Here is a 15704-nt window from a genome sequence, read left to right on the forward strand (position 1 = left end):
TTGTTTCATAGTGTGATATATTCTTAAGACATTGTTTGGATAATTATTTGCATTATTTGTTTTTTTATTTCACAATTACATGAATTACAGAGTGTGCAAATACTTTTTGGCACCACTGTACTGTATTTCTATGGGATGCATGTATACATACATATTGCTTTTTATGAAGCTATTTGTGGTTTACAAAAATACTATAATAAAAAATAATACAAACATTATTATATAGATTATTTTAATGCACAAATTAAAAAGGGCCAAATGCTGCCTTTCTCGAAAGTCTCTCCTAAACAAATAAATGTAATTGTATTATGTTAATTTTATTGTATTTTATGAGTGTCTGGTTATTGCCTTAGTTCTGGTCAACTGTGGTCTCTCTCTCTCTCTCTCTCTCTCTCTCTCTTTCTCTCTCTCTCTCTCTCTCTCTCTCTCTCTCTCTTTCACCTGCAGTCCTCCTTCTCTTAAGTCAGTAAAGAGAGGTAGACACACTGTAATTACTATCAATAGATGATGCAGTGCAGTCTCCTAATGGATTGACCTGCACATCATGTACAGCTGCCTTTATAATGGTTTCCGCTGGTGGCATCAGTCAGTCTTAAGTGCAAAGACCACTGGAGCCAAACACAGCTCCATCAAGCTCTCTATACCACACACAGACTCTGCTTCATAAACCGACGGAGATAAACAACCCATGATGAAATCCTGGAACTTTAATGCTTGACCAGACATTTATCAGGTGAGATCATTTCAATTATTTATTACAGCAGTTTCATATTTAATCATTGTAAAGTCTGATGTTATGATATAGTAAAATTATGTATCTGTACTGAGACATTAAGTGCAGTTTTAATTTTATACTCTTTCAGATGTTACTATATTTTTTAAGATTTCTGCACCAGACTGTATAACGTTATATAACCATATAATCATATATGCTGAAGAATGCTAGAGGACTTGGATGAAAAGGTTTTTTTACTATTAGAGATATAGGCTAAATATTGTGCCGCTCTTTTTATCATTTTGAATCAGGAGTGAACTTTTACAGCAATTTGGAATTGAATTGAAATCGTGTTGTTCAACTACCTTTTTCAATCAAATTCAAATTTGTTTATACTGTATAGCACTTTTCACATAGAATAAAGAAAAATAATAAAAACACAGAAACAGGGCAATTTTTATATAATTTAAAATGTAATACATGTTATTATTAAAATGTTTATACTCAATTGAATGTTTTACAATGACCAAACAAAAGCAGGACACATCTTTCATAACACCAAACCAAAAACATGCATGTTGCTCATCAGATTATTTGATGACCTGATCATCTTGTCCAAGCAGAAGAGATTAATGCCTGTAAAAAAATGATGTGTCACACAGATTAAAAGTGGAAGTCAGTTTGCGGATTCAACAGATCGGTGTGTGTTTGGTTAGGTTTGGCAGTCAACTTTTCATTTATGTATTTATTACAGGTGATAAATCTCATCTGAATTAATTTCTTAGTGTAGAGAATGTGCGAGGGTAAGGCATTACTCAGAGAAACAATCTGATTAACCTAAAACACGCTGGAACATTCTGTGCAGATGTGATGCAATACATCTGTGTGTACATTTGATGCCAAATTACTCTGCACTGATTCAAACTTAATGATTGACTAAATTATGGTAAATAACATGCAGTTTTAAATGCAGCATAGATATATTCATCTTCATTATTGTAAAAAACAACTTGTAAAACTTTACTATAATAATTACAATCAGTTACTGAAAGTGTTAATTATCAGATAATAATAAGTTACCACATACGTATATGATTTTTACACTATTTATTTTCATACTTACAGTATGTCTACTGTAAATACTGCAAAAATAGTTTGTCTACACTATTACTTATCTAATTCTTGTTCATTATTGATGATTATAACTTTTCTACAGTGACAGTAATGACACCAGTGAGATGATGTGTTTGTTGTGGGAGAATGTTTGTGCGTGCATGTGTGCGTGCGTGTGCGTGTGTGTGTGTGTGTGTGTGTGTGTGTGTGTGTGTGTGTGTGTGTGTGTGTTGTGATGTGCAAGTGACAATGAGCTTACACTAATGCAAATAACAAAGAAAGCCCAGCTGCAGGCAAACAAGCAAACACATTATACTCCACTTCAAAAGCTTACAACACTTAGAGATCCATGAATAGAACAACATGAATTATTCAAACTGATCAAGCTTCAATGTTTCTCTTACGGTTTATCCACACCAAATCACCAAAACGCAATTGAAATGTTACAATAAAACTTTTTACACACAATTTATTTCCTACACTGCAAAAAAAATGATTTTCAAGAAAAAAAATTCTTAGTATTTTTGTCTTGTTTTCAGTAAAAATATCTAAAACTTCTTAAATTTAGATGTTTTTATTTGATGAGCAAAACAACCCAAGAAAATAAGTCTAGTTTTTAGACCAAAAATAACAATTTTAAGTGATTTTGTGCATAAAACAAGCAAAAAAATCTGCCAATGGGGTAAGCTATTTTTTCTTACATTTTTCTTGAATTTAGTGTTTAAGAAAAATGTTCAAGATTTTTTTTGCTTACCCCATTGGCAGATTTTTTTTGCTTGTTTTATGCACAAAATATCTTAAATTTAACATTTTCGGTCTAAAAACTAGACTTATTTTCTTGGGTCATTTTCCTCATCAAGAAAAAGCATCTTAATTTAAGAATCTTTAGATATTTTACTAAAAACAAGACAAAAATACTAAGAATTTTTTTCTTGAAAATCATTTTTTGCAGTGTAAAACATACTCTTGCATAAATAATATGTGACCTAGAGTCGGTGAAAACCCAGTTGAAGTCTTTTTTTTGTTTTCCCTACTGAAAAATCCAGCTAAAACCAGCATAGGTGGGTCAGCTGGTTTTATCTGGTCTCCCAGTTTGGTTTTAACTAGTTTTGCTGTTGTAGCAAGCTAGTCTAGCTGTGTTTTGGTCACACCAGATTGACCAGCATTGCCAGCCTGGGAGGACCATCTTAAATCAGCTACTGCCACCTTTAAGAGGACATTTCACAAGACTTTTTTAAAATGTCAAATAAATTTTTCGTGTCCCGACTCCCCAGTGTATGTATGTAAAGTTCGAGTTCAAAATATCCTATAGATTATAACATGTTTAAATGTGCCGTCTTTGGGTGTGTCCTTTAAAATGCAAATGAACTGATCTCTGCACTAAATGGCAGTGCCGTGGTTGGAGCTTAAGGGGCGTTATTATCCACTTCTGACATCACAAGCGGAGCCAAATTTCAATTAACTATTTTTTCACATGCTTGCAGAGAATGGTTTACCAAAACTAAGTTACTGGGATGATCTTTTTTACATTTTCTAGATTGATAAAAGCACTGGGGACCCAATTGTAGCACTTAAACATGGAAAAAGTCAGATTTCCTTATTCATGTCCCCTTTAAACCAGCTAAAACCACCAGCTTATGCTTAATTTTTCAATAGGGTCATAAAATCACCCATAATATAATGTGCTTTCTCTTAAATACAACCTTGATATCTTTAAAACTGACTGAGTAAGATTGAAATCAATGACTAAATTCAAACTTTTATACATCATTGATACTTTTTGTAAAGACCAATATATGGCATAACTACATTTAAATGTGGTTATGTTCAGATGTAATTCTCATATTGTCTCTTCAACAGACCTAACCACTGACCTCCAGACAAGAGGTGGAAAATGGAGAAAACCCTGCTTTTGTTTCGTGTTTTGTGCCCTACGCTGTAAACAATGGAGATATCTGGATTACCTCATACAGAGGAGCTTAATGAAACTGAACTTAATGAGACATTAAGACATGGCCACCCGATACACCTGTCTCCTGGCATGCAACTGGGCACCATGTCCAATCCTCAATCACGTTTGAAAGACATGTCGGCCCTCATAATCATGGTGACCCTTAATGCGATAGCGCTGTTGGCAAACATCGGAGTCCTCGTCGTCGTTCTCAAAGTGCCCCATCTACGCAAGTTTTGCTTAGTGAGTCACCTGTGTATTGTGGATTTGTTGTGTGCCGCCCTGCTCATGCCTCTTGGCATCGTCTGCGGTTCGCCATTCTTTGCCGGCGTCGTTTTTTCAGTATTTGAATGTCGGCTGTACGTGTTCATCAACGCCTTTCTCATATCTGCCTCCATCTTTACTGTAACTGTAATAAGCATTGAACGTTACTTCTACATTGTACATCCCATGAGGTACCAGGCCAAGATGACCCAGTGGCTGGCAGCTGCCGTCATGGGACTGGTGTGGGTGGTTTCTACGTTGCTTGGACTGGCTACCATTATCGGGTGGCCCAATTACGGCAACAGAAGCTCCATCGCCGCGACCCACTGCTCTTTACATTGGAGCCACAGTGGACATCGGCGAGTGTTTGCTATTTTGTTCTGCGCTGTGTGCTTTTGCGTACCCGCCGCTATTATACTTGCCGTCTACGGGAATGTCTATAAAGTTGCCCACACGGCCGCTAGGGACAGGGGTCCGATTCCTAGCCGGTCTACGCGTCGATCTGACTCTGTCAATAGCCAAACCACCATAATAACCACCAGCACCAGTGTCCGCAGAAATCAAATCCCCCGTAGAAGGAAAAAGATGCTGGTCGGGGGAAAAGCGGCCTTCACGTTGGCCATCATCGTGGGCCAGTTTTTACTTTGCTGGCTGCCTTACTTTGCTTTTCATTTGCATTTGTCTTTGGGGGTTTCTCATAGGGACTACGAGGAGGCAGAAGGTGCAGTCACCTGGCTGGCATACTCAACATTTGCACTAAACCCGTTTTTTTACGGGCTGTTAAACCGTCAGATCAGGGAGGAGTTGCGCAAGGCACTATTGTGTTGTCGAACGAGCAGTAGGCCGATGCTCACTGCAGGGTACGGAAACAAACATACAGGACAAGAGGACTTTTTTCATTTTTTGCGTAGGAATGGTGGTGAGGGGGGAAACAGATGCAGCTACCACATGGTCACAACGAGGTGTGCAACGGAACAAACCGGGTTTAGGATACCTGGACAGATACCAGAAGAAGTTAACTAAACTTATAAAAGTGTTCGATTTAAGTGAAAAGCTTGTCAAGTATGCAACGCATACTCGAAAAATGACCCTTTGCATTTAACCCATCCCAGTGAGAAGTAAACACATGCACCGCAAGTTGTGAACACATGCACACCAGAAGCAGTGGGCAGCTATCCCAGGGAGCAATTAGGGTAAGGTGCCTTGCTCAAGGGCACCACAGTTGCAACCCGCCAGACATGCGACTTGAACCGGCAAGTCTTGGGTTACAAGCCCGACTTCTAACCATTAGGCTACAATTGGTCTTGAGGGAGGGAGGAATGGAGTAAGCGTCATTGTTAAATGAGTAGTTCACCCAAAAATGAAAACTTTATTTATTCACCCCCTTATATCTTTGATCCCCTTTCTTCGTTCTTCAGAACCCAAATGCAGACTTTTACAAAAGTGTTGTTTTAGGTTTTCTGGTTACTGTGAGAGTGTATGGTGACTGCCTCTTACAACTTTAAAAGTCTCTTTTATCATAAACCCTTTAGATGCGTCTGCAGCAGGCACTTATTTTGACAAGACACGTGATGCACATAGGATCACTTGATGGGCAGAACACATATTTTGACAAAAGGAACCACACACATGACGGGCTACATACATGTTGTAACGAACTTAGCATCGAGCGCCCTCGAAAAAAGAAGTCACCGGCCGCCACTGATGTAGTCCATCATGTCATGTGTGTGGCTCGTGAGTCGTCATGTCAAAATGTGTGTTCGGCCCGTCATCTGAACTTGTGCATCGTGCATCTTGTCAAAATATGTGCCTGCTGCACATGCATCGAAAGGGTTAATGATAAAAGAGACGCTCACGTTGAGTATTTTGTGAACGTGAGCGTTTCTTTTATCATAAACCCTTTCGACGCGTGTGCAGCAGGCACGTATTTTGACAAGACGCATGATGGACATAGGTTCACATGATGTGCCTAACACATATTTTGACATGATGAGCCACAGACATGACCCTCCGTAAAGATATTTTGAATTGGCGCCCCTCGGAAGAGAAGTCACGGCCGCCAAGTTGAGTGGAGTCATTTATAATTATTGATTTAACACTTTTGGGTCTTTTTCGAAGCTTGAAGGATTTTCTGGTTACTATGGGAATAGATGGTGACCGAAGCCACTCCCACATTAACCACAAAAAACCTAAAACAACACTTATACGTGTTAAGGGTTCAAACGACATGAGGGTAAGTAAATAATTACAAACTTTTGTGTTTTGAGTTGAACTGTCCTTTTAAGTTTTAATAAGGCAAAGTTTCTTCTCTCTGCGTGTTTCTTACTGTTTTTAAGATAATTGTTTTAAAGGAATATTCAATTTCTTAAAAGAAAAATCCAGATAATTTACTCACCACCATGTCATCCAAAATGTTGATGTCTTTCTATGTTCAGTCCAGAAGAAATTATTTTTTTTGAGGAAAATATTGCAGGATTTTTCTCATTTTAATGGACTTTAATAGAGCCCAACATTTAATACTTAACTCAACACTTAACAGTTTTTTTCAACGAAGTTTCAAAGGTCTATAAACGATCCCAAACGAGGCATAAGGGTCTTATCTAGCAATACGATTGTCATTTTTTTCAAGAAAAATAAAAAATATGTACTTTTAAACCACAACTTTTCGTCTAGGTCAAGTCCAGCGCGACCTAACGTAAATGCGTAGTGACGTAGGAAGGTCACGTGTTACATATATAAAACGCACATTTGCGGACCATTGTAAACAATAAACTGACACAAAGACATTTATTAGTATCAGTTGACATACAACAACGTAGAAACGGTCCTCTTTCAAGACGCTTGTAAACACTGGGGCGGAGTTTCGCGTTTGTCCTCTGTGACCTCTTGACGTCATGACGTATTGCTTGGGGTCATAACGACCGGATCTACATGACGAGAAGTTGTGGAATAAAAGTGTATATTTGTTATTTTTATTGTCAAAAATGACAATCGTTTTGCTAGATAAGACCCTTATGCCTCGTTTGGGATCGTTTAGAGTCCTTTGAAACTCCGTTGAAAAAAAACGTTAAGTGTTGAGTTAAGTATTAAATGTTGGGCTCTATTAAAGTCCATTAAAATTAGAAAAATCCTGCAATGTTTTCTTCAAAAAACATAATTTCTTCTCGACTGAACAAAGAAAGACATCAACATTTTTGATGACATGGTGGTGTGTAAATTATCTGGATTTTTCTTTTAAGAAAATAGACTAATCCTTTAAACTACGGGTCACAGCATTTTGCATATTTACCTTTGCTCATTTCATCCTGTCACTTACAGCAATAAACAAATGCTTTTAACTTATATAATTGTGACTGCATACATTACAAATACAAATCTTACTGGGCCTTGAATACAAATGTCTTAGAAAATATGTATTGAGCTGACCATACAGATTAATTTACAGTTTTTACCGTTACCGAACTTCCTTACGTTCAATTCTTTAAGGGTTCTACAGAAAATACTTGTTGTACTATATAACAGCATCATTTATTTGTAAATTTATAAATATGCCAGAAATGCCTGTCAGATGCATAAAAGTATGTTTTTAATGTAATATCATATAAATCTTGTCGAAACATCTTGTGTTTTCTCATTTAAACAATCAATCTCTTGTGCTGGTAAAAGGGAATAAATCGTTTCATAAAAACAAATGTTGCACTATTATAGCCAACTATTTGTACATACAGTATTTATTTCTGAATATGTGTATTTCTTATTGTACTCTTCCAATGTAGATTTCACACACATGTATTAAAAGTTTCAAAGCCAAATTTGTTTGTGTAATAAAGACATATAAGTTTAACGCATGAAGCCTGACCATCTCTCAGTGAATAATGCAGCATGTTTAGTTGTGTTGTGTTTACAGGTCATTTCATGGTTGGTCATTCACTGACTTATGTGTCTGTTGGCACAGCTTATCATGTCCATTGTCTGTTAAATCTATTTGCTCTTATTTTCAAATGGTTATATATGGAGTCACCTATTACATCACATGTATTGCTCTTTGTTTATTTACAAGTGCAACAATGTGAGCATTATTGTCTTTTGTGTATTGTTTAGTAGTGGAGATGCCCACAGTTGTATCTGTATCCACAAAGAACATACTGGTTTCTTTATTAAATGGTTTAAATATCAGTTATATTACACTATTTTAGTTTTTAAAATAGTGACTGGACTTTCCGTCAAGTGTCTTCTTTTTGGATTGCATCATTGTTTTTTTGGCCCAAACCCACCGTGTTCCTCTGACTTAAGTCTTATAGGATTACATAACACAGTAAATCTGCCTGATAACAGCTGTTTCACTGTATTGGTGCAGGACAAGATTTGAATTTTACTGAATTCCATATGGTTTTCAATAACATTGTAACATGATAACATGTATATATGTACAATATCATGGGAAAAATAGCTTATGATTTTTTTTACATTTTTCTGTTCAGATTTTAATACTCAAATGCAGATTAATCTCAATATAAACCAGGGCAAACAGGTGTCAAAAGAACATTAGAAAAAGTGACGTTGTGACATTGCAATTTGTGAGACAGCCGTCATGTGCAAAGATCAACAGGAAAAACACCATAAATGGTGAGATTACACGGTGATGATGATTAGTGTAAGAGCTTTATGAAAAAGCATACCATCTGTCCCTGATATACAACTAAAAATAGACTGTTACTAAGACTGGAACAGTGAGAAAGACGCAAATGTATAATTTTACATCACCTGAAAGTTGTGTAAATAAGCTTTCCATTGACATATGGTTTTGTTAGAATAGGACAATATTTGGCCAAAATACAAATAAATCTGGAATCTGAATGTGAAAATAATCAAAATACTACACTGAAAAAAATTATTTATTCAATTTACTCAAATTTTTTAAGGTAAATGGTTGCAATCAATTTATTTAACCTACATTTAAACAAAAGTTTCATTTTTTTTCCAATTTTTTTCAAATGTAGCTTAAATAAATTGATTGCAACCACTTACCTTAAAAAATTTAGTAAATTTAATGAATTTTTTTTTTTAGTGTGTATTGAGAAAATTGCCTTTAAAGTTGTCCAAATGAATTCATTAGCAACGGCATCCACTTACAAAAACAAAGTTTTTATTTTATGGTAGGATATTTACAAAATATCTTCTTGGAACATAATCTTTACTTAATATCTTAAGCATTTTTGGCATAAAAAAAAAACGATAATTTTGACCCATACAATGTATTGTTTGCTATTGCTTCAAATATATCCTGCAACTTTACTGGTTTTGTGGTCCAGGGTCACATACAGTCTTGCCAGATTGGAAATGTCTAAGTATCATACCAGAACCTTACAATTATGGTGTTTGGAAGAAAATTATTGTACACCACACTGCAAAAAAATATTTTCAAGAAAAAAAAATCTTAGTATTTTTGTCTTGTTTTCAGTAAAAATATCTAACAATTCTTAAATTAAAATACTTTTTCTTGATGAGCAAAACGACCCAACAAAATAAGTCTAGTTTTAAGACCAAAAATATCAAATTTAAGTGATTTTGTGCATAAAAAAGCAAAAAAATGCCAATGGAGTAAGCAAAAAAAATCTTGAACATTTTTCTTAAACACTAAATTCAAGAAAAATTTGCTTACCCCATTGGCAGATTTTTTTGCTTGTTTTATGCACTAAATCACTTAAATTTGATGCGTTTGGTCTAAAAACTTGACTTATTTTCTTGGGTCGTTTTGCTAATAAAAAAAAGCATCTTAATTTAATAATTTTTAGATTATTTTTACTATAAACAAGACAAAAATACTACCAAACACTACCAAAATTAGTCATTGTTTATATAAAATATTTTGTACTAATGTTAAAATGGTCTTTTATTTACACCCGTTTGATAAGCAGACATCCTCAGCATGCTGTTTTACGAAGCAGCTAGAGCTAAAATCAATTGAAGAGTTTAGATGCAAAACCCTCTAAGTCCACCTGACATGTTTTCTTGTAAATAAAAATTTTTATCAGTCTCCTAATGGATTCTGCCAAAAAACTGTATTTCTACATTAAACAGACTTGATATAGACGTATAATACGTGCTGAGAGCATTCGGTTAAAATCATCCTCTTATTGTTGACATAGGTGGCGTTTAGCGGCTTTTGCACCTGAGCTCCTCAATTCTTTCATTCCACATAATTCAGTTCCTAATGCACTTCTTGTAAGATCTCTTCATGCCATGAAGTTCACCGTCATGCTTCATGTGAGCAGCTACTAAGAGAGTATTTATAGCCGATACATAAGTGGGGGCAGACATCTTCCCATTGGGTCCCATTTGGGAATGCCTGTGAGGGCACGATCACTTTCCCAAAATATCTCATATCTCTGTCACAGCATTAAGACAGTTAAGCCTGCTCTCAATTCACAGTGTATTTGTGTAAGTGTGTGTACTACTGTAAGCGTCAGGGTGTATGTTTCGATTCTGGAGACCCACTTTGTGACATAATATTGATGACGGGCACCATGATGCGGAGTATGGACGGAGAAGAGACAGAGATTGACCTGAGAGATGAAGGGGACGGAGAGGACGATGGGGAACAACAGCCGTGGAAGACGCAGCTGGAAACCGTTCTGGAGGAAGAGGAAGAAGATTTAATCTCGACACAAAGTGACACCAGGCCTCTGATTGATGAGAGGGACCCAAAACAAATAAATGAGTGTCTGAAGGTAATCCGCTCATATACAACTTTAATGTCTTCATTGTAATCCTGTCAATAATGTCAATAGATTGATTTTTTCATTGCTATTGTCTATTAAGTAGTGTCCCAGGGACTATTGTCTTGAAACAGCATACCTGTCAAACAAAGGTAGTATTAAACCTGAAATCTGAACCCTTGGAATTAAAGGAAAATTTTGCCCATTCTCATTAAAATGTATATAAATGCCACTCAGTTTGAAAAGTCGTGCAATACATTTGGCAAATTCCAATTTTGTGTGCATAAGATACGCCAGTTCTTTACCGTTCACTTATACAACGCATCTTTTTGTGTCGTTTTATGCATTGGTTTCTCTTTTTTTACCATTGTCGCTTGGGTTAGAGCAAGTTTTTGTTACATAAAATGATATCCTAACCCAAACCCCAATTCTAACACCAACTCCAAGCAACCATGGATTAAAAATAAACAAATCATGAAGAAACCTATATGTTAAATGGCATCCTAAAGCAAATCCCAAATCTGACCCCAAACCCAAGCGACAATGATTTAAAATCAAGAAAAAAAGAGAGAAAGTAAGTAATACATAAAACGACACAAAAAGATGCGCTGTATAAATGAACAGTAAGGACTGGCATATTATGCATGCAAAATTGGAATTTGGCGTATGTATTTCATGACTTTTTACGTGCTATTTATACGCATTTTATGAGAATGGGTTTGGAAAATTATAGGTTAATTAAAAAAAAATTCTAAAGTTGATCAGAAGCACATTGCTTGAAATCATGATAGACCCCATACACTGTAACAATTCCTTGTTGCACTTAATTTTTTTATTTATTCAACTTGAATTTACTCTGCATTTCAACTTTGGATCAACTTTAATATTGATATTACTTGATATTCATATTACTTGAATTGATAACACTTTTTTTTACTGACAAATGTCACCTAAAGTGAAATTAATGACATTTTAAGTAGATTTTTTTTTTAATTTTAAGTTGATGCAACTTTTTACTTTTTAAAGTGGTTAAATTATCAAAATAAAGTTGAAATTCCTTAAGCTAATTCAACTTTATTTTTCTTAATTTATTGCAACTCCTCACTAGTCAAAAAAGTTGAAAGGACTTTTTTACGATGTGCTAGATAGATACAAGTCTATCGGGTGGTTTCCCGGACAGGGATTAGTTTAAACCAGGACTAGGCCTTAGTTTAATTATGAAATATAACTAGTTTTAACAAACATGCCTTAACATACTTTTTTGTGCATTTTGAGGCCAAACAAATCACTGATGTATTTTAAGATATGTCAGTGCAAGTTGTTTTCAGTTTGGACAGCTCTTACATTTATTTTAGTCTAGGACTAGTCTAATCCCTGTCAGGAAAACCAAGTTTGCAAAATTTTGATTAATCATATTCCAAAGACTTTTGTTTTGTGACATTACGAATATTAAGAACATTGCATTGACATTTTAGACAACCACAGCTGGTAGTAGGAGATGGATTAGTAGAACATGTGTGAATATCTCCACTGCTGTGGACAATAATAGTAACCACCTACTGAATCAGCTGAGCAGAGATATCGCACTACCATTAAAGACTTACAGTAACCATAAGTTCAATGCATATGACTCAAGCGTGCCGCACAAGCCCTGAAAAGTGAAGCCAAAACGTCTCGATCGCCCCCCAGTGACTGGTCCCAGTATAGGTCATAAACCCCGCCTCCCCATGGTATTCAATGGGACTTGGGACCAACTAAAAAAATTAATTACACTTCAATTATCTTTTTTCCGAAGCTGGTTCTGTCATTTACTGTAGTTTTTATCACGCTGATGTAAATTCAAATGTTTGTTTTTAAAATAGGTTTGTGTTTAGTTAGTTATTTAATGATATAAAAACGGTGGTGTCACGTCATGATTGACAGCTGTGATATCGTGTGATATAGAGACAGAGCGCCGATATGCAAATTTGAAAACCACGCCCACCGGGGGGAAAACAAACCAACCGTCTCAATAGAGACAGAGCGCCGATATGCAAATTTGAAAACCACGCCCACCGGGGGGGAAAACAATCCAACCGTCTCCATTGACTTTGTATTGCGAGAGGCTGCCTCCTTGTCATTTCTGGCTTATAACAAAAAACAGAATAATGCCTAAAAGCTGCTGTGTGACAATATGTACAGCTAACAAGCCAAAGAACCCAGAAATAAGTTTTTATAAGCTGTCGAGCCGTAAAACCCAGCTTTTAAGGAGAAAAAAGTGGATCGCCGACTACGTTTCCCCCTAGTGGACGCAGTTCTACTAATAGAAGTACTATGAAAAGTTGCCTGTTTCCACTTTTGTTTCTTTAAACGCTCGTTTTATGAGGTCGACAGCTTAAAAAAAAAACTTATTTCTGGGTTTTTTGGCTTTTTAGCTGTACACCTTGTCACACAGCAGCTTTTATGTATTATTCTGTTTTTAATTTTAATCTGTAAATATGTTTTTATAAGCTGTCGACCCCAAAAACGAGCGTTTAAAGACACAAAAGTGGAAACAGGCAACTTTTCATAGTACTTCTATTAGTAGAACTGCGTCCAATAGGGGGAAACGTAGTCGGCGATCCACTTTATTCTCCTTAAAGACAGGGTTTTACGGCTCGACAGCTTATAAAAACTTATTTCTGGGTTCTTTGGCTTGTTAGCTGTACATATTGTCACACAGCAGTTTTTAGGCATTATTCTGTTTTTTGTTATAAGCCAGAAATGACAAGGAGGCAGCCTCTCGCAATACAAAGTCAATGGAGACGGTTGGATTGTTTTCCCCCCCGGTGGGCGTGGTTTTCAGGTTATGACGCGCGGCGCTCTGTCTCTATTGACTTTGTATTGCGAGAGGCTGCCTCCTTGTCATTTCTGGCTTATAACAAAAAACAGAATAATGCCTAAAAACTGCTGTGTGACAATATGTACAGCTAACAAGCCAAAGAACCCAGAAATAAGTTTTTATAAGCTGTCGAGCCGTAAAACCCAGCTTTTAAGAAGAATAAAGTGGATCGCCGACTACGTTTTCCCCTAGTGGACGCAGTTCTACTAATAGAAGTACTATGAAAAGTTGCCTGTTTCCACTTTTGTTTCTTTAAACGCTCGTTTTATGAGGTCGACAGCTTAAAAAAAACTTATTTCTGGGTTTTTTGGCTTTTTAGCTGTACACCTTGCCACACAGCAGCTTTTATGTATTATTCTGTTTTTAATTTTAATCTGTAAATAAGTTTTTATAAGCTGTCGACCCCAAAAACGAGCGTTTAAAGACACAAAAATGGAAACAGGCAACTTTTCATAGTAATACTATTAGTAGAACTGCGTCCAATAGGGGGAAACGTAGTCGGCGATCCACTTTATTCTCCTTAAAGACAGGGTTTTACGGCTCGACAGCTTATAAAAACTTATTTCTGGGTTCTTTGGCTTGTTAGCAGTACATATTGTCACACAGCAGCTTTTAGGCATTATTCTGTTTTTTGTTATAAGCCAGAAATGACAAGGAGGCAGCCTCTCGCAATACAAAGTCAATGGAGACGGTTGGATTGTTTTCCCCCCCGGTGGGCGTGGTTTTCAGGTTATGACGCGCGGCGCTCTGTCTCTATTGACTTTGTATTGCGAGAGGCTGCCTCCTTGTCATTTCTGGCTTATAACAAAAAACAGAATAATGCCTAAAAACTGCTGTGTGACAATATGTACAGCTAACAAGCCAAAGAACCCAGAAATAAGTTTTTATAAGCTGTCGAGCCGTAAAACCCAGCTTTTAAGAAGAATAAAGTGGATCGCCGACTACGTTTTCCCCTAGTGGACGCAGTTCTACTAATAGAAGTACTATGAAAAGTTGCCTGTTTCCACTTTTGTTTCTTTAAACGCTCGTTTTATGAGGTCGACAGCTTAAAAAAAACTTATTTCTGGGTTTTTTGGCTTTTTAGCTGTACACCTTGCCACACAGCAGCTTTTATGTATTATTCTGTTTTTAATTTTAATCTGTAAATAAGTTTTTATAAGCTGTCGACCCCAAAAACGAGCGTTTAAAGACACAAAAATGGAAACAGGCAACTTTTCATAGTAATACTATTAGTAGAACTGCGTCCAATAGGGGGAAACGTAGTCGGCGATCCACTTTATTCTCCTTAAAGACAGGGTTTTACGGCTCGACAGCTTATAAAAACTTATTTCTGGGTTCTTTGGCTTGTTAGCAGTACATATTGTCACACAGCAGCTTTTAGGCATTATTCTGTTTTTTGTTATAAGCCAGAAATGACAAGGAGGCAGCCTCTCGCAATACAAAGTCAATAGGCTTGTTTGAGATGAGCAAATTCTGCGCAGAATCGATCACCGGTGATCAGCGCAAGATGCATTCCGGTTAGAAAAGTGTCCGACTTACGTCCGACTTGCTCTGATGTCACACTGACGTGTACAAAATAACTCTCGCGATGGAGAGGCGGGCTCGTCGGATTCTACAGCCGAGCGCAGTTGCTCTCCACCGACTGCGTTGACGAAAAGCACGATGGGAAAAGACTTGCTGACGACACAGCTTAATGCTGATTTGCCCGGGAATGTCAGCTGATGACTTTTTAATTCTAAAAACTCCACTTCCTGTGGTAGTTTTTATATTTATTCAACTTGTTCGTGACTTATGACATTGATATTATTAATAAATTCCTTTAAACTTTTGTAATGGTGTTGTATTAGTTGTACAGTGTGCTGTTTATATTTCACACAGAAACGAATTTGTATTACGTCTAGACTTAGATTACATCCCAACATTTACTAAGAAGCCTTTTCCAATAATGAACAGTTCAGCTTTGTGATTCTCCTTATAAACATCTTAATGTAAATGCATTTGTTGGTATTTCAGTTGCATCTATTTAATCCGCGATAAAATACGCGAACGCGATCTCTTCCATTGCTGACGTTTGCAGTCAAC

General features: G+C 36.4%; 2 protein-coding genes across 2 annotated transcripts in view; both read left to right on the forward strand.

Moving 5' to 3' along the window:
- The first annotated feature begins 496 nt into the window (after window positions 1-496).
- LOC135719396 (probable G-protein coupled receptor) lies at window positions 497-5773 on the forward strand. Its single transcript, XM_065242089.1, has 2 exons — window positions 497-733; window positions 3689-5773. Exon 2 carries the CDS (start codon window positions 3774-3776, stop codon window positions 5064-5066), a length of 1293 nt encoding a protein of 430 aa, XP_065098161.1. The 5' UTR covers window positions 497-733; window positions 3689-3773; the 3' UTR covers window positions 5067-5773.
- A 4645-nt stretch (window positions 5774-10418) lies between these two features.
- The window catches only part of cav4a (caveolin 4a), a 9220-nt gene continuing 3934 nt past the window's right edge, over window positions 10419-15704 (forward strand). The window contains exon 1 of the mRNA XM_065240958.1: window positions 10419-10774. Within this exon, the coding sequence (XP_065097030.1) occupies window positions 10559-10774 (216 nt within the window). The 5' untranslated portion in view covers window positions 10419-10558. The remainder of the gene's footprint in view (window positions 10775-15704) is intronic.

This window comes from Paramisgurnus dabryanus, chromosome 14, assembly GCF_030506205.2.
Source record: "Paramisgurnus dabryanus chromosome 14, PD_genome_1.1, whole genome shotgun sequence".
Lineage (NCBI taxonomy): Eukaryota > Metazoa > Chordata > Actinopteri > Cypriniformes > Cobitidae > Paramisgurnus > Paramisgurnus dabryanus.